Source organism: Camelus ferus, chromosome 5 (assembly GCF_009834535.1).
Source record: "Camelus ferus isolate YT-003-E chromosome 5, BCGSAC_Cfer_1.0, whole genome shotgun sequence".
NCBI lineage: Eukaryota > Metazoa > Chordata > Mammalia > Artiodactyla > Camelidae > Camelus > Camelus ferus.
The window spans coordinates 27503633-27529411 of record NC_045700.1 but is presented as its reverse complement, the minus strand read 5'-3'; the positions used below and the strand labels follow the sequence as shown (position 1 = coordinate 27529411).

General features: G+C 31.8%; 1 protein-coding gene across 2 annotated transcripts in view; it reads left to right on the top strand.

The window, feature by feature from the left end:
• The window catches only part of ORC4 (origin recognition complex subunit 4), a 63886-nt gene that overhangs the window by 31811 nt on the left and 6296 nt on the right, over positions 1-25779 (top strand). Inside the window, exons 2-10 of one of the 2 annotated variants that reach the window (XM_006187598.3) lie at positions 2231-2304; positions 4884-4960; positions 5531-5621; positions 11231-11306; positions 11764-11849; positions 14384-14432; positions 16253-16404; positions 18966-19139; positions 23265-23351. In XM_006187598.3, the coding sequence (XP_006187660.1) occupies positions 2248-2304; positions 4884-4960; positions 5531-5621; positions 11231-11306; positions 11764-11849; positions 14384-14432; positions 16253-16404; positions 18966-19139; positions 23265-23351 (849 nt within the window). In that variant the 5' untranslated portion in view covers positions 2231-2247. The remainder of the gene's footprint in view (positions 1-2230; positions 2305-4883; positions 4961-5530; positions 5622-11230; positions 11307-11763; positions 11850-14383; positions 14433-16252; positions 16405-18965; positions 19140-23264; positions 23352-25779) is intronic. The other variant, XM_032479412.1, reaches the window with a different exon arrangement.

Genomic DNA, 25779 nt, shown 5'->3' with positions numbered 1-25779 from the left:
CTTTATATGTAAATCCTTTGTCAGATATCTGGTTTGCATCTCTCAGTCTGAAACCCATCTTTTCATCTATAAAATTAGAATTGTCTTTTAAAATATTCTTTGTAATAGTGTGGAGATTTGACTATTACTTGGAGGGACAGGTTGTATTAAAAACAATCTTTTGACTAAGACTTAATTTGCAGTCAAAATTTTTGTAGGTTAGGCACAGAACTAGTAGTGTGTATGTTTCTTTCATGAATGATCACCAAATGAAGAAAATGCAGCTTTTAGTGGCTTACCTGAAGTGTACTTGATGCAGGGAGGCAGATTAGACACCTTCCCTGTGGCCTCAGGCATTTTACTTAGCTCTTCTGAGCAGTGTTTTCTCAGCCTATGAAATGGGGAGAAACATATTTTAATTCCATTAGTACTAAGAAATAGCTAATAAAGCTCTAAAAAGATAAAGTATATTGTAAAAGCTCTCCTCCACTTTTTAAAAATTCGCTTCTTATTGTCTAGGGGACAGTTTTTCCATTGTTTCCTGTGATTTCAGATGTTGGCTTGTAGATCTTTTTGAGTCAGGAGTATCTTAAACCAGGATGAGGATATCATTTCATGTTGCTAAAACAGTTTTGTTTTTTTTTTTTTTTTTTTTTTGCCCACACACAACTCTGACTTAAGGGAAAAAAAATAAAATAGATAGAGTAAAATTAAAATCATTAATATAAAGAAAGACTCGCAAGCAAAGTGCCTTGTTTAGAGAAAAGGCTGCTAGAAGGTGCCGTAGGGTAGCTGAGAAAACCACTTTTCTCCTAAGAAAGAAGCTTCTTAAGGGACAAGACATCAGTAGAGGACTCTGTTCTTGAGTTTCCATTTTGAGTGTCTGGAGCCAGGAAGCCCTGTGGGGTTTAGGCCTTGGCTGTATAGTTAGGGGGAGTCAGACTTGCTTGCAATTTGTTTGTCAAAGCCTTGCTCAGCTGCTGTCCTCTTAGCATTTCCAGAGAAGAAAACAACATTCCAAGGGTTGGCGTCTCATTGTTGGTATGTGAAATTAATAAATATGAATATAAAATATGTCACAGTGGCTGATCTTACTTCAAGTTATTTTTAAAAACTGTTGGCTAAGTAGCAGTTAGTTATATATAACCAAGTATATACTCCTATAAATAAATAAATAAAAATAAATAAATAAATAATAGTTATCTGTAATCAAGTATAACTTGGTTGAGTTTACCTGGCTCTGTGACTTACATGCTGTTTGATTTTGGTCAAGTTACTTAACCTTTCTGTCTTTGCATGTGAAAGCAGTATTATGATTGTACTTATTCCATAGGGTTATTCTGAGGATTAAATAAGTAAATAAGTGCAAAGCACTTGAAACAATTTCTGATTGAGCTATTATTACCTGATGAGTAAAGTAGTTCTGCAGGAAATTACTGTTAAAAAAATTAGATCTTTTAGCTGAAGGTGTTTATGAGTATGTTGTCCTTAAAGAGAATTTTACAAAACATTTTTGTTGTTGTTGGTATATATGTTTTTCATTCCAGTTATCATTGCCCATTTTATTTTGGGTGTTATGCTAAAATGCTTGGAGTTTTTAGGTATCCTCAATCTGGGGACGCTGGCAATTAACTAAATTTTGTTTAGTATGATTTGATTATGGATAAAGAGAAATATGGGCAATTATGTATATGTACAGAAGAGACATTTTACCCAGTCTGTAATGACTGTGTGATTGGTGAGTGGAGCAAGAAAGTGAAGGCTTTCAGAAAGGAATGATCATGTGGGATGGATGCAGGAAGAAACATTCTATATAAAGGAAACACAGGGTTTTTTGGTTTGTTTGTTTTTTGTTTTTGAAGGCAAGGAAGGGAAGGTGAACAGTAGAGTGAAAGGAAAAGTAGGAGTAATTTTAAGAACCATCTAAAATGTGAAATTGGAGTGTCAAATAAGCCTATACTTAGACAAAGAGGAGCCACTGAAATGTTTTTTTCTGGTTTTATTGAGAAATAACTTACATATATCACTTTATAAATTCAAGATACACAGTACGATGTTTTGATTTACATATATTGTGAATTGATTGCTACAGCTAAGTTCAGCTGAGAAATTTTTAAAGTTTGAGAAATTTCAACATTTTTCATGTTTTGAAACTTGTACTTTGATTCTGTAATAGTAAATTTTTACATAATCTATGTAAGCCAATAGTCTTTATTATATTCATGCTAAAATTTTTTATTAATTTTTTAAGGATTTCAGTTTGTTGAAATGAGCGGTCGTAAATCAAAGAGTAACAGCTTAATACAAGCAGAATATCTTTCACAGGTTAGTATATATTTGCATTAATCTGAAGGTCTTGTTACCATGCAAAGGTGATCAAAGAAATAGTCATCATTTTAACTGGAATTCTCCGCTTAGCATGTGTGAAGAATTACTCTTTCCATTTTCAAGGGGAGAGTATCTTTGCTACTTCCTAATTTCAACCTCTGTAAGTCTTTGGATAGGTGGAATCTTACTTTACTCATGTTTTCCTAAATGTGCCCTAATTTCACTTTAGTATTATCTTCAGAGTTTTGTACTTCTTTTGTTAAATTTATTCCTAATTGTTTTATTCCTTTTGATGCTATTGTAAATTGAATTTTTTCTTAATTTTATCTTTTATTAGTTCATTGCTAGTGAATCTAAATGAAATTGATTTTTCCATGTTAATCTTGTATTCTCCAATGTTGCTAAACTCACTTATTTAATAGTTTTTTTAGTTTATTCCTTGGGATTTTCTATATATAAGATCATGTCATCTGCAAATAGAGATAGTTTTACTTTTTCCTTTCCAAACTGGATGCCTTTCATTTCTTTTTCTTGTCTGATTGCCCTGGGTAGAACTTTCAGTATAATATTGAATAAATAGGAAGAGCAGACAATCTTACTTTGTTTTTGTTATTGGGGAAATGCATTCAGTCTTTGACCATTGAGTATGATGTTAGCTGTAGGTTTTTGTAGATGCTCTTTATCAAAGTTGAGGAAGTCCCCTTATATTTCTAGTATGTTGAGTGCTTTTATTATGAGCATTTAATGTTTTCTTAAGTACATGTATATCTCTCTTAAGGAACCCAATAGGGAATGGACTTAATATTTTTACTTTGGCATTTCTATTTTTCTGCCTTGACCAGAACTACATTTTTTAAAAATCAAAACTAAGTATTATTGACATCCCTTTATAGGACCTTACTTTCCTTTTTTTTTTTTTTTTTGAAGGAAAATGTTTAATTCTGTTTTTTTTTTAAAAGATTTAACTGAAGTATAAGTATAATTTACATATCTTTGTAATTACACAAATCTTTCATGTGCAGCTTAATTAATTTCTATACATGTATACACCTGTTTAACTTTGACCTCATATCACTTTAGGATTTTTGAACCTCGACTATTCACTATAGCTTCACTTCACTTTATCTCTATTTTGTATTTTATACCTAGTTGTTGTCTCTGTAATAGACTTTAATGAAGTTTAAAAAAAGGAAAAGACAGAGGTTGTCTTTTGATTTCGAGCCGTCTTATGTAGGTGGAGGAATACACACTGTGATTAGTTGAATCTATATATGTCTCTTTAAGTCTTTTACAGTTATCAGGTATTATGTAAATGATACCTATATTGCATTACAGATAGCTGCCTTATTTAACCTTCAAAAACTGGCCTGCCAGAAAAGCGTTATTGTCTTCATTTTATAGATTAAAAACATTAAGATTTCGGGAAAAAAAACTTTAAAATTCATGTAATTGGCTCTTCTGGCACCAGTCTTCTTATTCTTTTCACTTCCTCTATAATGATAAGTAAGGATTATTTTATCCTCAGTGAATAATTTGCTTTACTGAGCCTCTGGTACATGTGAAAGAGAACTCAGATTTATTTCTTTGGTACGGGAAGGATCAGTCCCATGCTGTCAGTCTGGGAGAAGCAAATAATCTTGAAGGCTTCTTGTTTCTGCTGATGGGGCTAAATCTGAAACAGCTTTTTAAGGTTTTTGTCCCTGGAGGACCTTTGTATTAGCAACAAACGCAGAAAAGGAATGATTTTAATGGTCCATTTTTTTTTTAAAGAATGTGGTAGATTGTCTGACGTATTTTTTTGCAACTAAGTCTGAGCCCTTCATTCTAAGGCAAACTCAAAATTTAGCTCTTTACAAGAATTTTTGCTTAACTAATTCCAATGATTTCTTATTTTATAGCCTAAATGAATATTATTTCTTCTCTATAACTGAGCATTTCCTTATATACTGAGTTACTACTTTTTTGCATGTTGTTTCTTGAATGTGTCATTTCTTTCCAGTATATTCGTAGTATTTTTTTAGGCATAGATCCTGTTCTTTTAATAGTATTGTACTCTGCATCTAATAGGTCCTTAATAACTATATGCACTTTTAAAGTTTATTTCCTTAGAATTCTGACTTCTGTGACAGGTGCAGATTGATAGGGCTTGAGCTAAACCGGTTTAAATGTGTTGGTCTCTAGAGACAGAGGTGCGGTTTATGAGCATTATTAGATTTGATTACATTATTAGATTAGATTCTCTCCTGTCTTTGTTCCTTGGCTGACGTGTTACACAGTGAGGTATTCCTTCATTCACATACATTGAAACAGCCCTCAAATTGCTGATGTAGCTAAAGTAACTAATTCTCTTGTTGAAACCTTCACAACTAAATTCTCTTTCTCTGGGACTTGAGATAGGTCAAAAGAATTGTTAAATTTTACAGTTTAGTAAAATGCCAGAACTCATGATGACATGTTATTTAGGGAAGGTTGAATTGATTCATTAATACCTAATTCTGACTGCTATAAATGTGTACTCTTGTTTGTTTTTGAGTGCATGTATTTTCATTTATACTTGTTCACTTTATTTTCATCAGGTACAAAGAATTTTACGTGAAAGGTTTTGTCATCAGAGTCCACATGGTAACCTGTTTGGAGTACAAGTACAATATAAGTGAGTTTAGCTGTCCCCTTGTCTGTTATGAAACTACTTACAGATGCCCTTTAGATTTTGCAAAAATTGTCATACACACAGTTTATCTTAAACAAGGCTAATGGACATTATTATAGTTGTAAAACTTTGCCTTGTGTATAAAAACAGTGACTGTTGTGAAGCAAGAGCAGATATAAATATTTTCATAATGAAAAAACCCTTTAACTTGCAGTCTTATGTCATTTCTATTATCTGCTATTATGGAAAGAATGCTGATCTTGCACCTCATACTCAGCAACTAGCCATAGAGTAAAAAGGTCCTAAAAGTTGCCACTGTTGTCCTTTGTCCCATACCATCAAAAAGACCAAGATATTTCAGTCTTTCTTGGTTTCTTCTTGAGGTTTCCAGAGAATCAGTATCTGTGTTCTTTTGTGTAGAACTGCTTAAAGCATAAGTCAAGTGCCCAGAGGAAGAGAAAAAAAGAATGACTGTTTTTTGTGCATATTCAAATTCAGCTTTTAAAAAATTATTATCTAGCAAATTATTTCAGTTTTCTTTTTTTAAATTTTGGCCTATTTATGTCATTTCAGACACTTAATTGAGCTGCTAAAAAGAACTGCTATTCATGGAGAAAGTAACTCTGTTCTCATTATTGGACCCCGAGGATCAGGAAAGACCATGGTAAAAGCTGCTGATTTCTGATGTTCCGTTACTTTGTAGGCATGTGCTGATTCTTATAGACAACATTGAAAATGTTTTCATTATTCTCTTATTAACATTTTGCTTTTTTTCCTTTTAATCATATTAGACATGTTAAACCTTTATACAGTTAGGGTAGTTTATTTGAGTTGAGCAGTCTTTTTTGCCTTATTTTTCCTCACAGTAACAAGTTTTCAGTGATGTTTGCTCCATTGTGGTCTTTTGTCCTTGAAGAATTTGTGATTGCCAATGGAAAAAAAATAAACTAACATTTATCGAGCATGTTCCTTATGCCTTTTATTTATGTTCTATCATTTATTCTTTACGTTAACCCTGCGAGATAGGTATGGTATTGTCCCTCTTTATAGATTAGGTAACTATCATACCATGAGTTCTTTTTTTCCCTCTTAGTTTATTATTTAACTCTTAACTCAGGTAGTTTTTTCATATCATACTTACATCTTCTAAAATTCTCTTCTACTTTCCCACTTTATTATATTTGCTTAGTTACCTCTAAAAGATACTCCTGTTTTTTCCCCTTATTTTATCTTTTCACATTCTTAATTCAGTATATAAGCAAATTATGGCTGTTATATTAAAAGTATTAATATTTAATTGTAAATTTTGTTTTCTACTATATTCCATGCAATACATTTAGATTTCTCACTAACATACTTTTTAATTATGTGTAGAAGTAAAATTTTATATTATGTATTATTTTGTATTAAGTAAAATAATGTCAAATAGAGGTAAAATTATGTTTTCATTTTTTTAAGCAATATGTGTTGACTGTACTTTATGTAATATGAGGAGATTAGGACTTGAGGGTATTACTGTCAGCACTCATTTCCAAGTATTGTTTGAAGTACATAAATCTAGATAATTTCCTTTCTCTTCTTTTTTAATCTTTTAAGAATTCTTTATTTATTAAATTATAATCATATAGTAATTTTTAGTTTTGATGCTGTGTTTGATTTCATTCAGTCCTTCTATACAACCACTGTTTCTTTATTCTTGAGTTTTTATTATCATTATCCTTTTGTTTGACTTCAGTGCTATTTTGGGTAGTTTTTTACAGAACTATGTGACTAAGATGCTTTTGAGCTGTTAGACTATTTTAAATCATTAACAATAATTCTATTAACAATAGAAGAACTGAGCAAAGATATGCAAAAAAAGGTCATAGGAAATTAATTACAAATAGGTCTTAAACTTAAAAATATAAACTTAAAAACATGTAAAATTTCACTCATAATAAAGTTAAATTAAAACTACAACAATTTTCTTTATCAGGTTGACCAAAAAAACCTGTAAAATTGATAACACATTGATGTTCTTGCTGGTAGTATAAATTAGAATCGACAAAATCTAACCACATTACAAATGCATATATCCTTTGACTCAGTAACATTTCAAGGAACTTACCCATGTGAAGTGACATATGTACAAAATTACTCATTGCAGCACTGTTTGCTAATAGTGTAAGATAAGAAACAATGTAAAGGCCCATCAACAGAGTTCTAGTTAATATATCATGGTACATCCATCCATATGATAGACAATTATTATAGCAATAAAAAAGAAAAAGGAAACATTTGTATATAGTCCGTAAAAAAAGGGGAAAGAAAAGAAGTCCATATTTCTGTTGGTTTTTGTATGTGCACCAAAAATTTACTGAAATAGTGAACAATAATACAATTGGTTATTTGTTGAGGGGAATAAGACCTAGTCAAATAGGAACAGAGGTAGGAATCTTTTCACTGTGTATCATTTTATATTTTTTGGTGCATGAACTACATGACCATAAAGTCTGTTTAAAAAAACTAAAGAATATGAAGTTGGTTGAATGCAAGGGGGAGAAACCCCACAACCTAGTTAACATAACAAATCACTAAAGAAGCCATTCAGACCACAGAAGTATAAAAAAGAAAGGAAGTTTAGTAATATTGGGAGATATTTTAAAAAACAGTATTTTAAATACTTCAAAAATTATTTTACACGTTACTTACAATATGACTGGGGTTGTACTCTTGGGTCATAGTTTCTTCTCCTTTGGAATTACATAGATTTTATTCAGTTTGTGTTTTGTTGGAAAACTCCAAGGGCAGGCTTTTCTTTTTTACCTTCATAAACTGCTGTATCAATCTAATGTTTAGGTTATGCAGTCATAACAACCCCAAATTTCAGTATCTTAACACAAAAGAAGTTTATTGTTTACTTTTGCTGTTTGCCCAGTGTGGATCAGTGAGGGGGCATTGCTCCTTGCAGTCACTGAAAAGAAGTGATGTAGTTTATCTCAGCATATTTCCCGACAAGTACTCCAGTGGAGGGAGGGGAGTGTGATGAATCATGGACACTTTTAATTAAAGTTCCCACCAGGAAGTGGTACAGAGACATTTCACTGTTCACTGACCAGAGTGAGTCACATAGTCACACCTAATTTCAAGAAAGCAAGGAAGTGCATTTCTCCTAAGTCCCTAGAAAGAGAAGTTAACCAGAAGTATGGTTCACATCACTGAAGACCACCACAGCTAACTTGTTAAGTTTGTGTGCGATTTTTCTCTATCTGGATGCTTGTAGAATTTCTTTGTCTTAGCAATGTAAAAAATTTCACAGGCTGTATCTTAAGTGTAGGTCATAAAAACTGATATAATCTGAAAACCCTCTTAATGTGAATTTAGGTCTCTCTTCAATAAAGAATAATTTTCCTTTTTTTCCGGAGTCTTCATTATTTTATTGTCTTTGCATAACACATTATCATTAATACTTTAATTCTTCAGGAAGCTCCATAGTGATACTCTTGTATCAGTACAGGAGAAAATGAGATCTAGGAACATACTGATTTCCTACAGTTCTCTAAAGGTGTATGACATTGAGCATCTTTTCATATGCTTATTTTTCATCTGTATATCTTTGGTGAGGTATTTTATGACCATTTAAAAATTTTTTTTTTCTTATTTGATATATTTTAAGAGTTCTTTGTATATTTTGGATATATCAGATATGTATTTTGCAAATGTTTTCTCCAAGTCTATAGTTTGTTCTTTAATTCTATTAACATCACCCTTGGCCTAGCAGCTTTTACTTCTAAAGAAGCCCAACTTACCAACTATTTCATGGATCATGATTTTGGCGTTACAACTAAAACTTCATCACCAAACCCAAGGTCAAATAGATTTTTCTCCTATTATCTTGTAAAAGTTTTATAGTTCTTTGCATTTTGCATTTAGGTTTATGATTCATTTTGAGATATTTTTTGAAAGGTATAAGGTCTTTGTCTAGGTTCTTTTTTTTTTTTTGCATATGAATGTCCAGTTGTTTTAGCACCATTTGTTGAAAAAAACTCTTTTCTTCGATGAATTACCTTTGGTTCTTTGTCAAAGATAAGTTGACTATTTGTGTGGGTCTATTTCTGGACTCTGTTCTGTTCCTTTGATCTATATATCTGTTCTTTCACCAACACCACGCTATCTTGATTACTTTAGCTTTATAGTAAGAATTGAAGTCAGGTAGTGTCAGTCTTCTGACTTTGTGCTTCTTCAGTATTGTTGTGGCTAATCTGGACACTTCACCTTTGCATATTGACTTTAGAGTCGATTTATCAGTATCCACAATTTTTTGTTCAGTTGTGGAATTTTGTGTTTTATCTGTAGATCACATTGGGAAGAATTGGTTTCTTAACTGTATTGAATCTTCATATTCATGAACATGGAATATCTCTCCATTTATTTAGGTCTCTCAGTTTCATGGTTTTCCTCATAGATTTTATACATATTTTGTTAGATTTATACCGAAGTATTCACATTTTTTGGTGCTAATGTGAATGGCATTATATTTTTAATTTTATGCTCTTAAGTATTTGTTGCTGGTATATAGGAAAGCAAGTGAACTCTGTGTGTTAACTTATGTCTGAAACCTTGCTTATAATTGGTTACCAGTTCTAGGAATTTGTCAAGTTGTTGGGATTTTCTTCATAAACAGTTGTGTTATATGCAAACAAAAAGTTTTCTTTTATAGTGTGGTTTGTTGAAGTGGTTTTCAACAGTTCATCAAACAAAATGATGTTAAACATAAAATCAGAGCCAGGGAAATACAGATATTTTATAAGTAAAATCTCAAGAGTGGGGGCAAGAACATAGCATATTACTAAGAAAATATAGGGAAGCTTATATTTTTGAGAGACCCAAGTTTGTATCATCTGGGGACTAACTCTTGTGATAGGGTCTGACTTGATCCAAAGGCAGGGAAATACCACCTTACCTTATGATGGTTTTCTGTAAAAAATGTTGCCTCACCTGGGCTTTTACTCATAGTTTGACAGTTGATATTTTGAAATTGTCTTTTGTTAAGAGGACCTAGACTACCTATGATCTGAGGTAGAATTCCATATGCTTTAAAAACTACACACATATACCAGGAATAGCTAGTACGTTTGATACCCTATTGTGAAACCTAGTAAGTCGAAATGAGGGTATTTGCTTCTTAATATTGTGCAGAGATGTTGCAGTGACAGAGGTAGACTATCACAAATACAAATTGTATTTTGTTTTTCAAAATAGCTTGCGAGTTGTCTCAGTGCCTTTGTTGAATAATCCTTTTTGTCCTCATTAAATTTTGATGCCGTCTTAACTAATTTTTTAATAGAGCCTATTTCCTGGACTGTGTAATTTGGGATAGTACCCTTCTGTTTTAGTATTAGAAGGTATAATCCACCATTACTCTTTCTTTTAGAAAGCTTTTTTGGTTTTTCTTAATTCTGTTCATTTCCAAATTTGAGAAAATGTATGCAATATTAATATGAAGAGATTTTTATGATACTGCAATATGAGTGATACATTGTCACAAATCAAAAAATATAAAGAATGCATGTATGTGGTGTAAAAACCTGTAATTATAAAAATGTGAAGCTTTATAATTGAACAGTTTAAGGTAGTGTAACACTTTCTGGTGTATTTTTAGTAATAATTACTATTATATTTTAAACATTATTAGCAGTTTTTTTTATTGTAAGCTCTAAGTTTTTTAAATAAGGGCTTTCTTTACATAAACAACTAACAAAGGCAATATCTCCTTTTCAAATTAACCTTTAATATGTCTTTTGACTTTCATTTCATAACATACAGAGTGGTTCACAGTATTTCATAGAAATTGATGTGTTGAGGGTAGACATTTCACAGTCATTTAGCATTGTTCTGGTTTGAACTGATTTTGATAATAATTTAGTAGAGTAAATGCTGGAAACATCTAATAAAGTGATGGAGACATGAAGTTCTTACGTGGCCATTGTTTTATGTGACTTGTAGAGAAATATTTCTTTGAAAACTTGAGGGTTGTTTCTAAATTTTTGTTAGAAGTGTGGGCAGCTGATTGAGAGTGTGGCATCAGTCCTGACTCTGGCATCTTAAGAAGAGTCAGACATTAGAAGTTCTAGTTAAATCTTTTATCTGTAAAGAATCTGCAGATTTTTTTGTTTCTTTAAAATGGCAGTCTGTTTATATTCTGTTCCTAATACTCATGGTTTGAAAAAGAATGTGGGCTTACTATCTTTTACATATTATTAAATATTTCATAAACTTTTAAATATTGTTTAGTTAATAAACCACGCATTGAAAGAACTAATGGAAGTAGAAGAAGTGAATGAGAATGTATTACAAGTTCACCTAAATGGTAAGTATGTCATCACTTTGCCACTGGAAGTGATGTAAGCCATGACAGCTTTTTATATTATGAAACTAAATTTACTTGTATATTTTAAATCTGCATTCATAATTGTATTTTAAAAATTAGATCCTTGTTTAACATTTAAAAACTTTAGCATACTGTACACAATGTTTTTTAGAGACTAAAAACAATAATAAAGGAGGCATATAGTCTCTTGTTTTTTGTCTTGATTTTCTTATCTCTTTTGAGTAACACTAACCCCAAGGAAGGTGACTGTTTTTATTAAATGTCTTCACTGTGGCGTTTTTGAAAGGAAATACTGTGAACTAACAGGCTTTAACTTTTTTCTTTCTAGTTAAATTTTAAAAAGCATTAGAAAATTTATTTGACTAGAAAATAATCTGCATTATATCAAATACATATTTCATTTTAATTTAATACTTTTAAATGGGTTTTACTTCAGGACTGCTACAGATCAATGATAAAACTGCCCTAAAGGAAATCACAAGGCAATTAAATCTGGAAAATGTAGTTGGAGATAAAGTTTTTGTAAGTATGATTTTTATTTTTTTTAATTAAATAGGCTTCAAAGTAAACTTTGTAGAACATAGATATTTTATATTTTTGTAAGACTAGGAAGGGTTCTAAATTGAAATATGAAGATTCTTGTCCTAAGAATGTGTAAATGTACCAGGACGCATTTATTCATCAATCTTTATGTTTAGATATTTTGGAAGTAGACTATACTTGCTATAAAATAGCTAAGAAACCCAGGATTATGTAGATATTATCTGAATTTGTTTCTGTATCTGTAAGATAAATATTCTGATTCTCTATCCTTGAGACAGATGAATATGTTTTTTTCAAATATTATACTGTAGCAGTTTATTTCTAGATGAGATTTATGAGACTTGGATAGCATGAGAGTAGTGGAAAACACACTGACTTTGAAGCTACAAAAGGTGGGTTTGAGTCTTGCCCTACAACTACTGACTAGCTGGCGATCACGGCTAGGGAATATCTTGAATTGCAGATTCCTCTTCTGTTAAATGGGCATTTTCTTTTTATACTTCTTCACAGATTCATTCTAAAGATGTTTTTATGTTTTTTTAAAAAGTTGGATGGTAATATACTGTATAAATGTAAGTTATCTCTTACTATTAAATGTTTTCAGGAGGTAACCCACACTTCATTATTGTAGTTTGGAATCTCAGAGCAGTAAACATCAGTAACTTAAACTGATTCGAAATGTTTTGGAACTTATATTAAACTTTTTACCTATCACTTGATTTATAAGGCTCAAGGAAAACATGATTAACTTAATTTGCAGCTGCTGTAATTTTCATGATGAGATGATTCATCCTCATACTGCTTAATGCAATTAAAGTGAGTTGTGTACATTCCAAGTTCATCTTCTGATCACTGGTGATGCAGTGGTGCCACTTTAATCTGTAAGCTGTGTACTCTTCTGCTGCAGTAATACTACCATAGCTGTATAAGCCTCCTAACATTTAGTAATTTTATTCTTTAAAAATTATCTATAAAAAGTTGAGCCAGTTATTTGTCACCCTTCATTTTCTGCAGGTCTTTGAAGTACAAGTTTAAAATTTTCCTTCTACATATATCTGTTGTTCTACCTCCTTTTCAGAATGTAATTTTGAAGGTAGTGACCCAGCTGGCAAAGGAGAGTTACTATTATGTAGACTCAGTTTGGCTTTTGGTTTCCCATTGATGTAGATTCGTGTTTCTGACTTTCCCAAATAGAGCTGTTCATATTGGATTCATATGAAATAATACATGGCACATTTGGTTATCATCTTAACCATCACTGGTGTTATCATAATCCTCACATGTACAGATTATTAGTTTAAATTCTACATTATATAGATTAGGCACCTGAGGCTCAGAGAACACAATTAGCATGCCTAAAAATCATACAATGACAAAGGCTGGACGTTGAGAATGTAAGTCCCTTACCCAGAGCCTTTCTGCTTGAATATAGCAAACTTGTATGTTCTTTTATATATATGTGTGCATATGTATATATATTTTTATATGTATACATATTTTTGTGTGTAAGTTATATATATAAGTAAATTCTTATAATATGTGTATATGAATTTATCTGAGTATATACATACACTTAATGTCAGGTATAATAAAATAGTCTTTAAAAAAATGCCAGAAGACAAGCAACCTTTGAGTAATTTGACCACTGATTTCCCAACAGATTGTTTCTGATAATACCTTTATGTTATGGTAAATACCTCTTACTCTGCCTACTTTGGAAACAGTATTGACTTGACAGCATTTAATCATCACAAAATATGTAGAAGCTCTTTAAAACCTATTTTATATCAGTTCTCTTGACTGGGAAACAAACAAATGGGTTTCTTTTCTCCTTTACATCTCCTCAAATTTAAAGTTGGCTGTTTCTTTAAAAAATCTCAATGAAGTAAAAATTGACTTTAGTGAAAAAGTACTTTAACAGGGCCTTTATGCACAAGCTGGAACATCTGGATAATTCATCTGCTACTCTGTTAATTTCCATCCAGAATATTTAAGTTGTATCCAAAAATGTTTTGGCTGTGTTCCAAGTAAACATAGCCAAATTTGATATGATATGTACAAATTGTATAGGATGCTCTTGAATAGAGAAACATTGTTATATTATCTAATATTTGAGGCAAGTTTCTTCTACCTTTTCCTTTTGGACAAATTTTACACTTGCAAGAGACTGATGTGTTTGAAGATACAAAGTGCAAGATTTCTTGTTGTCTGACTGTACTTAGAATATAACAGTTTTTAAAACTACCTTTAAATAAAGTTAACAGTTTTATGGACTTTATCTAGAAAATATAAAATTTTGAACATGACATAATAATGCCATTTTTAGTGCTGTGCTATCTCTGCTTTTGTATTTAAGTTTTAGATTGTAAACATAGAGATATTCAGCTCAGAATCTAGCTAATGACTCATTTACCAGAAAGAAAATACAGTGTTACAATGTTGAATTATAAGAGGGCTCTCTAATTCTTTATTTCACTAAACTTCTAGTCATGGTATCTTTTGTTGTTATTCAGGGAAGCTTTGCTGAAAACCTTTCATTTCTTCTGGAAGCTTTAAAAAAAGGTAAATATTACTGTATTTAACAGTGTCAAAAGATATTTGTCTAGCTTTATTTTTCCCTTTATTATAATACATGCTTTTATAAAAAACCACAATAAAGTAAATATAAAATAGAATGAAGTATTGATCACTGCAATCCCTGATAATAACGATTATTCCAGTTAACATTTGGTTTCATAACTTTATTTACCTGCAGTATATCATTGGTATAGATAGGCATAATTTTTTATAAAATAAAATCCTTTCTATATTGTTGTATAATATATGTCTTTTCACTTACTAACAACAGTATGTTGTAAGCATCTTTTCACATCAGGAAATACTGATGTATATCAGTTGTATGGTTCTCATATATTCCACTTTAAAGATATATTAACTATAATTTAAAATTGTAAATGTAACAAATTATAACTTATTAATCATCAGTTGTTGACTTTTATTTCAAATTTTGTATAATTAGAAAGAAATGCTTAAATAATTAACCAGGTATTTCCTGAGGTAAATTTCAATGAGTAGAATTCTGTATTGAAAGCTTCCAAATTTAAAAGAATAAATATTACCAAACTACCCAAGAAAGTCTATTTTCTAAGCATGTTTAGAAGTTTTTTTTTTCCCACAACCTCAAAAACAATTATTTTCATGTTTGCCTATTTGATAGAAAAAATTATATCTTACTTTAATTTACATGGTTTGGGTACTGATGATGTTCATTTTATGTTTTAATTGGTCATTGGTATGTCCTGGTTTGTATATTTCCTGTTGGTTCTTTGCCTTTTTTCAGTGGTTTTATCTCATACTTCCGGGAATTCTTGCATTTGTTTTGTTTTTTTCTTTTCCTAAATTTGGCTTGGACTTTTCTGCTCAACAGAATTTGTAAACTTTACATAGTCAAAATTTTCTCTCTCCATATTTTGAAGACATTCAGTTATGTTTTCATCTAATGCATATATTTGTAATTCATAATTTGGCAGGAATTTATTTTGGTAAGGTATAGAGATCTAATCTTGAATAAAACACTTTTCACATTGATATGTAATGCTGTGTTTTATCTAAAACTGTATTTTTATATTATGTAGATCTGTTTTTAGACTTTCGAGTTGACCCTGTGGTTTTTATGACATTTAGGTTAGTGCTTGTGTTTTGTTATCTATTGGAGTAAGTGTCCCATTATCAGATCTTTTTCCACTTGTTTATGCAAATGTAAAGTCTTAGACTTTAAGGTAATAGTGATTCCTCTGCTAAAGTAGTTTCCACTGTTATGATGAGAAAAATGAATCCACACTTTTCTCTGCTTTTCACATACTAAAATTGTCGTTAGAAGGAGTTAAAGTGGCTTCGGTTGGACTTCATAGTGTAATCATTGTCTATAAAAATTATTTCTGTGTAAAGATTTACTTTGCATTTCTACTAACTAAGTCAGTCTCTTCGGAAATAGTAGTTTTGTGTTCCTTATATTTAATCCCAAAATGTTTTGGTCTGTGTATTTATTAAAAGATCCTTGTCAATTTTCTGATGACGAAATAATTACGTTTACATAATTTTAAAAACTTAGTCTCTGTTTAAATGATATTTTTAACTTTTCGTCAGTAAACTGCTAGACTCTAGTAATTAGACTATAAGCTACTTGATAAGGGCTATTGTCCTATGAATAATGTTTTTTATTGAATAAATGTACATGCATTGGTAAGTGCCCTACCCAAAGCAGGTTATCAATATATGTTTGCTGAATTGAGTTTTAAAAAATGAAATGTGGTAAATAGCTTGGGAACTTAAGAAAGGTTGATATAACTGGTTATTGATATAAAAACCTTATATTTTCTTAGGTGACCGGACTAGTAGTTGCCCAGTGATCTTCATATTAGATGAATTTGATCTTTTTGCTCATCATAAGAACCAAACACTCCTCTATAATCTTTTTGACATTTCTCAATCTGCACAGACTCCAGTAGCAGTTATTGGTCTTACATGTAGATTGGTAAGTCTTTCTATTTAAAAAAATTAATTATAATAATATTTAGAAAATTAAAGCTTAATTACTGACTTAGTCACTTATGTAGGTCATTTTTCAAACATGTTCATCAGTGCCTCATACATTTATCCCAACTTTTCAACTCAGTTGAGGAAAACAAAACATTTATCACAGGTGCTCATAAACTAATGCCTCTCTCCCTCCAATGGAATTACTGAATAAAGAATGTGAAGTCAGATGATGCTAAAAAATATAGTTTATACATTAGCGAATAAAGAGAAAGTTTTAAAATCTCACCACCATTTTATAAAAATTGCTAATAATTTCTACTTTGTACATTTAAGATTCTTTCCATATTTTGAAAATGCTTGGAATCAGCTCAAAATGATACTATACCAACTTTGTAAATACACATTCTTTGGAAATGCAAGGGATTTTTTTCTGTCAAGCTGTCATAGTAGATAGTGGCTTCTTTGCTCCTTGGGAGATTTCAGAAGGATTTTAACCATAGTTTTAATGTTACTGTGACAATACTTTGTGAAGACTCCATAGACGTTGAACTATTTGTACTTTTAGACAGCTTACATAGGTCTTTTTTGTTTACCTTCTTCTCTTATCCTCATATGAACTTTCTTATTGAATTAGGTAAAACTTGTATTTAGAGTCACCTGTCTTCTTATACTTTGGCTGCCATGCATCCATAGCTTTCATCCTTCTTTTCCCTCCTTTTTTGCAGGCTTATTTCAGGCCCTTTTACTTCCTCTCTTTCTACAGCTCTTTCTCTTTTTTTAGAAATGTCAAACTCTTCATTAAGTTTATCTTCCGACAGTCCTTTCAGTATTATTTCTCTTAGGAGTGGCTTTCTCTGTCTTCCTTCCCCAGTACTCTAGAGCTTATGATGTATGCTTTCATAATAAGCCTCTCTCAGAAAAATCTGGCTGGTTCTCCACGTATCTTAATTCTTTTTTTCAAAAGGTAGCAATCTATCACAGGGGTTAAGGAAGCACATTCTTTCTTGCTAAAAACTCTTCCTCTGGTGGAAGTGGCAGTGGCAAATGTTACTGACCCATTGAGGGACCAAAGAAAGGGTTAGTATCTCCTTAGCTGTATTATCAGAGGCTTTTTTTTTTATTCTGTATGTATAATTCTCCAACTGTGCAGTTCTTCAAGTCTAAGTATATCTGTATCTCCATGTTTATAGGGAAAGAGCAAAAAGATAGATGAAGCAGTGATTTTTGCCAGCAAATAACCTCTTCCCTGTGGCAATAATTTTTTTTAAACTATTCCTTCTGTCCTACATTACCAATTTCTGTCATTACTATGCACCACTCAAGTATCAGTTACTGTTAACCTCTAAAATTTTTTTACTTCCATCTCTTCCTATTCCCAAGTTCAGGCTCTTAATTATTGCTTGCAGAATGTTGCATCCACTACCTTTCAAACACCTACCTGTCTGGGTGATCCGGAACGGCTCCCTAGTAGAAAATAAATGTATAATATTTTCTGTCTTTGAACATTACTTTTAATTCTTTTATGCTGGCACTATATCTTTCTTTAGCCTATAGAAAGAAAAACCTATTTCAGGTTTTTCATTCACCCTCTCCCTCTAACCCCAAGCAATTAATCTTTCCTGTCTTCCTTCCCAAACTAATCATGATCCCTACTTGATTACTTTAATTCTTTCCTCTGTATCATTGGCTTCTTAACCTAGTTACTATGAAAATCATCTGGGTAGATTGGAAAATTCATATTTCTGGGCCTCACCACAGGTTTTCTGTTCTTTTCCTTAACTTTTTTTATTATAGAAAATTGACACTAATGTTGATTTCTAACTTTTTAAGGAAGAATAACATGAATACAAGTAGTTTTATAAATGTTACTATAAAAAAGCCAGAAGACAATAATTTACCAACATCATGCTGTGTTCCCACCAGCTTCCTCTTCTGTAGTTTTTTTCCTTAAGTCTAGCATGGCTTTAGCTTAAATTTGTATAGTTTAGTGAAACTGAACTTTTCTCCATTACATGCTTTTTCTTGAGGCTCTGTTACGTAAAAAAGCGAAGATGTTTAAATTTTCATGTTAGTTAAGACATCTAACTACATTTTATTATCTTAGTTTTTTACCTGAATTCTTCATAGAATATACAAAATACCTTATTGAAACTCTTCATATTACTGTGGCATATAACTATTCAATATACTTATCATTTAAAAAAAATTATTGTTGGTCTTGCGGTGTTAAAGATTACCTGAGAAGAACATGGTTAGAAAAAGGCATGACGTCACCAGGCCTATAAATGCTTAGAAGGCGACTGTTTAAACTAGCTTGCATTAAAAATATTTTTAGAAGCTTGTTTTATTTCCATGCCATAATCTCTTACCTACTGCCTTGTAACCCCAAGTAGATCAGGGAATAATTTGAATTTTTAGAGGCTTGTGTAATTTTTAATGCTTATTGTGCATTATAGGATAAGCATTGCTAATTGTAAGTGATAGTTCAGATAGTTACATCTCTAACATTGGTATGGTCTAACATGCATCTTACTGAGATTTTTGTTTGTTTTTAAGGATATTTTGGAACTCTTAGAAAAAAGAGTGAAGTCACGATTTTCTCACCGGCAGATACACTTAATGAATTCATTTGGTTTTCCACAGTATCTTAAAATATTTAAAGAACAATTATCTCTTCCTGCAGTATTTCCAGACAAGATTTTCGCTGAGAAGTGGAATGAGAATGTTCAGGTAGTTTGGGACAAAGACAATAATGTTGAAGTAATTTTTGTGTCTTGCTATGCTATTTGAAAGCAGTTAAAACTTGCATATTTTTAAAATTTGTAAATTAATATAAAATTTCTAATGTTACTGTGGCATAAAACTGCATGAATACAAATTATACTTTTTTGTATGTGTATTTTCTTTTAAAAAACAGTTTATGTCACAGCTTCTAATTTTTTTTCAAAAGAACTTTAATGAGATCTATTTTATTTATATGTGGTTTATATTTTATATTATTTTGGTAATGAACTTTAATCATTAAAAATTTATTTCCTTTATTTTATAAGTTTAGCAATATATTAGCTTAGTAATGTTCATACCTATCCAGTGTGGATTTTTTTTTTCCAATTCTCATAAACAAGCTCTTTTCTCATTGAGTCTATTAAGAGAAAATTCATACTGTGACACCTTTGGTTATATTAGCTACATTGACAAATCCCATCTTTGAGTCCTTGGAGCCCTGAGGGTCTTAAGTTAGAAATGCACATACGCATGTTTTTTTAAACATTTACTGAACCTTATGGACTCTGTAAATTTACTTATGCTTAAGCTGAAGAGCCTAAATTTTACAGGCCATTATTATATCAACTGAGCTTACTAGCATCCATTTATCTTATACTGACAAGTTTTAGTTGGCAGAGAGAAGGGAGAGAATGTATGGGTGTAAATATGTGTTTAATGACAATTAAAAACCGGTGTTACTGAATAAATCTCACACGTTAAAGTCTTTCAAAAATGTGGGTCCTGTGAAAGTGGAAAATAATATAAAGAGTCCTTGGTTTTGAAAGAATTGGGAAAAACTGGTCTGTAATGTTAAATACTAATGAGTGAGGATGAGTAGATCTCTGCTTAGAGTTAAACAGTCTGTATTCACTGGCACTCAAAAAAGATTGTTTTATGTTAAAGTAGTAATGATAGATTATATTCTTTTTACTACAAAACCTTAAATATTAATACCATATTAAAAGTGAGAATTTTTATTTATTGCTCTTAACTGATTCTTGTTTTTTCCTGCCTTTATTGAGGTATAATTGACAAATTAGAAGTTGCTTATATTTAAGATGTACAGCTTGATACTTTGATATAGATTGTGAAATACCACAGTCAAGCTATTTCTTAGATTTCTTTCCTTCCTTCCTGCCTCCTTCTTTTCCTTCCTCACATAGATTTCTTTCCTTCCTTCTTGCCTCCTTCTTTTCTTCCTTCCTCTCCCATCCTCCACTCGCCTCCTCTTTCTTCCTTTCTTTCATGTGTGTGTGGTAAGATAAACTTAGGTTCTATTCTCTAAGCAAATTTCAAGTATACAGTGCTGTATTGTTAACTATAGTTACATTGCTATACGTTAACATCTCCAGAACTCACTCATCTTGCATAACTGAAACACTCTTATTTTGATTTTAAAATATAGTCTGCTCATGTAAGCACTATTAATTTTGACACATTTTCTATATTAGAAGTTTATTGAACAAAATTAAATCAGTGCGTAAGAATACATGGTCAAAGGTAGAATTTTCCCTTATGTCCATGCCCATCCTCGCTGCTTTTACTACAAAGTAATTATTTCGTTCATAGCATTTCAGACCTTAGATACATGCTTAATTTGTGTGTACATAAGGATACAAACCTTAAATACTGTTTTACCTTTTTTACTTTTTCTAATTGGGTAACTTATATATAAGTTTTTTCTTGATAATATATCTAATTATAAGAGTCCTTGCTTTAAGAACACTTTTTATAGTTGGTGCTCTCACATTGTCTCTTCCCTTACATAGGTCTGGAGTGGATCAGAGCTCTGGATCTTTGCCATCTGAATCCACTTTTGAGTGTCTCACGGACTTTCACCTACAACTCCTGAACTGATTGTCTTGTTACAACAGTGTGGTTTTTTTTTTTTAAATTGCTTTACCAATCAAATGTAGTTTTTCATAGTATTTAAGTGTCTATGCTTTCCCAGAGCTTTTATTATTTTCACCCCTGCTTGCCTTCTTTTCCTAAGATGACTACATAAGCCCAGGTTATACTGTGCTGTCATCCTTCTTTCTGTCCTTCCCAGCTATGTTGTATTCTGAGCATCTTAGAGTGAGTATATAAAGGAAGTAGATGGTGAGGGTTACTGGTGAAGCATGACTTTGTATGGCTCAGAAAATGGTAAGCATGTGGTAGTAAAGTGGCTAACTCTTAGGCTTTTGGTCTTTTTTTGCTGATGTTACATCACTGATTTTAGGGGCAGATGGTAAGGATGAATGTGAGCACTATCCTGTCATCTTTTTTGACAGTCTTGCTGTTCTTTCATAAGATAGAACTAGTACCACTGGAGCTTGTGTCTCTTAGTTCTGATATTTTTTTGCCTTATCTTAATTATCATTTGCCACCTCCCTTTGAAATGCTAATAAATGAGCATTGAAAAAATATGTCAGCACCATGGCCAGAGGCCCTGCCCAGGAAAGAGAGGGTGCATTGAGGGAGCTATCCTCTCACTCAGTGCTGACTATCCAGCAAGTTTTTCTGATTAACATAAACCAAAAGCAATGATATAGTAGCAGGTTGCTAATAGAATCTCACCCAAGAAATATCTTCAGGATAGGCCGTAACCTGCACATCCTGCCTAACTTGAATGTTTTAGCCCTACCCACAAATGAGTCAAAATATGTAAGTAAGCAGAGTAAACAGCACCTTGGCATGGCAGTATAAGAAAAATCTTTGTATAAAAGAACATTTAAAAGGACCATTGCTGATTCTCCTCAAAGGAAATGCCCTCAAAGTACCAGCTAAGTTCAAGAAAGATTTACCTACTGTCTTAGCCTTAGCCTCAGCCTGTTTAGTTAACAGAAGTGAGAAAATTTAGCAGGAACAGGCTAGGAGATTTAGTACATCTACTGCTGCCACTGACTTATCCCTGGAGCAGCATGAGTCCTGAGGTACTAGTGTAATCCTATAACATTCTCCTTAGAACCTAGCTATGAAGAGGGCACCAGCCAAGCAAACTGCAGTGTGAGCACATTAAGAACTTGTTTCTGTAGCTGCTACTCATATGCTCATCATTGAAGAGGAACTATATCAAATTCCCTGAATAACAAGGGAAATCTGCTTTATTTTTGGGAATTTGCCCCATGTTCTTATAAGGGGTGTTGTTAGTCAGTTATCTCTGTCTTACTATCCTTACATCATTTCCTGAGCCAACCAAAAAGGAGCTTTCAGTCCAGAGCAGTAAGAAATTTAGTCATTTTACAAAACCCAATATCTAACGTCTTCAGTGACTATCATAATTAAATATAATAGGCATCCAATAAGTGGTTATTGATAATAGTCTTGTCAAGTAGTTTATAGTGTTTGAATCAAGGAAAAATTAAAAATGTAATAAGTTTTTTTAAGGCTCACATGTAAATCTTGTTGACTTTTTAAAAGCAGATTAATAAATTATATAAACAAGAAGGTGATAGCTTTCAGAAGAAAGGTGAGTGGGATTCAGACCTCTAAAAAAGTACAGAAATAAGCAGAAAGGCAGAGTTGAGAAGATTAACCCTTTGAAGCATATATAAGTAGAGCAAATACTGTTTTAAAAAATAATTGAATTTTTGCAGAGTAAATTTCTTTCATCAATAGTTTTATCATCATATATTCATCTGTTAGGATGTCATAATCTGCATTGCTCATTGTTTCCTATAACTGAAATGCTCTTTCTTCTTTGTAGCCTATTGATTCATACAATTTAAGCATTCTTTGTAATACTTCACCTTGTTTTCCTGAGTATGGTAACTCTTATTCTCTGTTGGATTTTGTGCTGCATTTTGATCATGCCACTAGTAGGACTCTATAGTTTCCCTTTTTAGACTAGAAATTTTGTGGTAGCAAGGATTATGTTTTATCTTTGTGTCTTTGGAATTAACATAAAGGGATAAGAAAAAAAGTAGAGTGGAAATTTGATTTTGATATTTGTGTTCCACAAATGAGACCAGCACCTATTTAATAATGAATAAACACCACATAGACTTAATGAGGTACACCAACCAGTGAGGCACAAGATTATATTTAGGTTTTACACTGCATTTTTCTTTAATTCGGTTTTGATTTTTTTTTTTTTCCTCTTAAAAGAGTCTCTCAGAAGATAGAAGTGTGAGAGAAATACTGCAGAAGCATTTCAATGTTAACAAAAACCTGCGGTCATTGCACATGCTATTGGTTTGTATTAGTTTTATTTTTATCACTTATTTTCTTTAACTAGTTAATTATGTTCTGATGGGAATTGGTTACACCTCTAGATAAATTTTTGGAGAATTAACATATTTACTACATTCGGTCTTCCAGTCCCTGAATATGGTATATCACTTCTTTTATTTAGTTCTTCTTTGACTTCTTTCATCATCATCTTATAATTCTCACACACAGATCCTGTACACGTTTACAGTGTGTACTTAAATGTTTAATTTCCTTGGAGCAATTGTAAATGATATTTTGTTTTTAATTTTGGTTTCAGCAAGCTCATTGTTAGTATATAGAAATGTGATTGATTTTTGTGTCAATGTTGTATTCTGCAACGTTACTGAATTCATTTATTTTAGGAGTTTTTTTTAATAGATACCTTGAGATTTTCTATGTAGACAATCATCATCTGCAAATAGAGAGGTTTTTTTCTTTCTAATCTGTATATCTTTTATTTCTTTTTCTTATCTTTTTGCAATGGCTAGAACTTCTTGCATTATGTCAAATAAGGACAGTAAAGGGGGGGGGAAGAATGGTGAGGGTGGACAGTTATCCCATTTATCAAAAGCATACTGCCATTTTCAACAACAGCTGTCTTTATCATAAAGGAATTCTGGGACTAAGAATTTTTAGAGTAGAGATTTTAGTTATTTATGCCAAAATTGGACTTTATTTGCTAAACTTATGGTATACGGAGGATAGACAAACACATATAGACACATGTATGTACATATACATACACCTCTCATTATTTTGGGAAAGTATCTGCCTCAGAATTGTCAATATGAAAAACCTTTGTTTTGCCAGTTTCCTATTACATTTTTAATTCAAGGTAATGGCTTAATTTTTGTTTTTCTTATTTAAGAGAAGTTTTGGAATTAGTGGAAATTATAAAGAAAAAAAGACTTAACAGATTAAATATAGTTTGGATAATTTTTCAACAACAACAACAAAAAAATCAGGAGTTCTACACATAGAAAAAAAGCCTCATTTGCATAGCCAAAAGTAAATTTCAGGTAGATAAACCTAAATGTGTATACAAAACCAAAACTTGAAAAAAAGTAGAAGAAAAATATGAGATTATGTTTGTATTCTTGAGCTAGAGAAAGATTTCTTAGAGAAGTTACACAAATCACAAGCCATAACAGAAAAGATGGTTAAAGTTAATGACACTGAATTTTTAAATGTCTGGACACCAGAAGATACCATAGAAGAAGTGAAGACTTGATTAGGAGAGGAAAAATGCAATCCATGTAATCATCAGCACTATCCATAATATATAAAGAGCTTCTACAGTAATCTATAAAGAAAAAACTAAGAATATGAGCAAGCAGTCTACCAATATAGAATCCCACATGACTTATAATTTGCAAAGATGTTTAACCTTTCCAGTAATTAGGGAAATGGTACAATTTACACTTTACAATTAAACTTTTTTGTTCTGCCAGTCTGGTAGGTGTCAGAAGTTTATGCCTGATGGGATGGTATCTGTGACTATTAAATTTACTGCTGCCTACTAGTAGTGTAAATATACATAGGTACTTTGGAGAGCAATTTGGCAAATTTAGGTATCTCGAAAGACTTGGATGCACAAGAAGGCGTTACAAGATTGTTTAATGCAGCGTTGTTTACAATTGCAAAAAAAGGAAATTACAGATGCCCATCAGTAAGGAAATAATAATTGTGAGTAGATCAAAGGAATCTAACAAAAAAAATGAGTAAACTAGGATCGACATCTTGACATGAATTCAGTGAAGAAACAGTTGCATGAATACAATATAGTATTTATCTAAAACTTGAGAATTACTCTATATTGTCTAGGAATACAAAGATATGTAGCAGAAGAATTAGACATGCATGATTTTTTCTCTGCATGGAGAAGAGTAGAGAGTCACCCAGGGCAAGAGCCAGGGGCTTCAGCTCTAAGTTTATATTTCGTAAGCTGAGGAAGCGATCACAGATACTCACTATATTATTCTCTTGCCTTTTTATATGTCAGAATATTTTATAATAAAGGAAAAAGAAGAGATAAAAGGAAGGGGCTACTGGGTCCCTGGGTTCCTCCCAGTAAGGAAATGAAGAACAAGGATTGCCAAACCCTTCTGTTCAGTTAAGGACCCTGGGCCCTGGTTAAAAGGGGGAGTTTCTAGTATAAATATCTCCCAAATATTACTAGATGCTTTCGCTAAGAAACTATTGTTTACCTGGAATTGAAATTTAATCAGATGTCGTGCATTTTTATCTGCCAGATCTGCTAACCCTATTGATAGGACTAAATTTAAATGTTGAGTCAGTTCTATTTCAGTAAAATAAATTAAAAAATAAAATTTAGATGATATGAAAGTTACAAATCTTCAAATCTAGGAGTTTTGTTAGCTGTTGGAAAGACAGCTTTCTCCATAAAAAG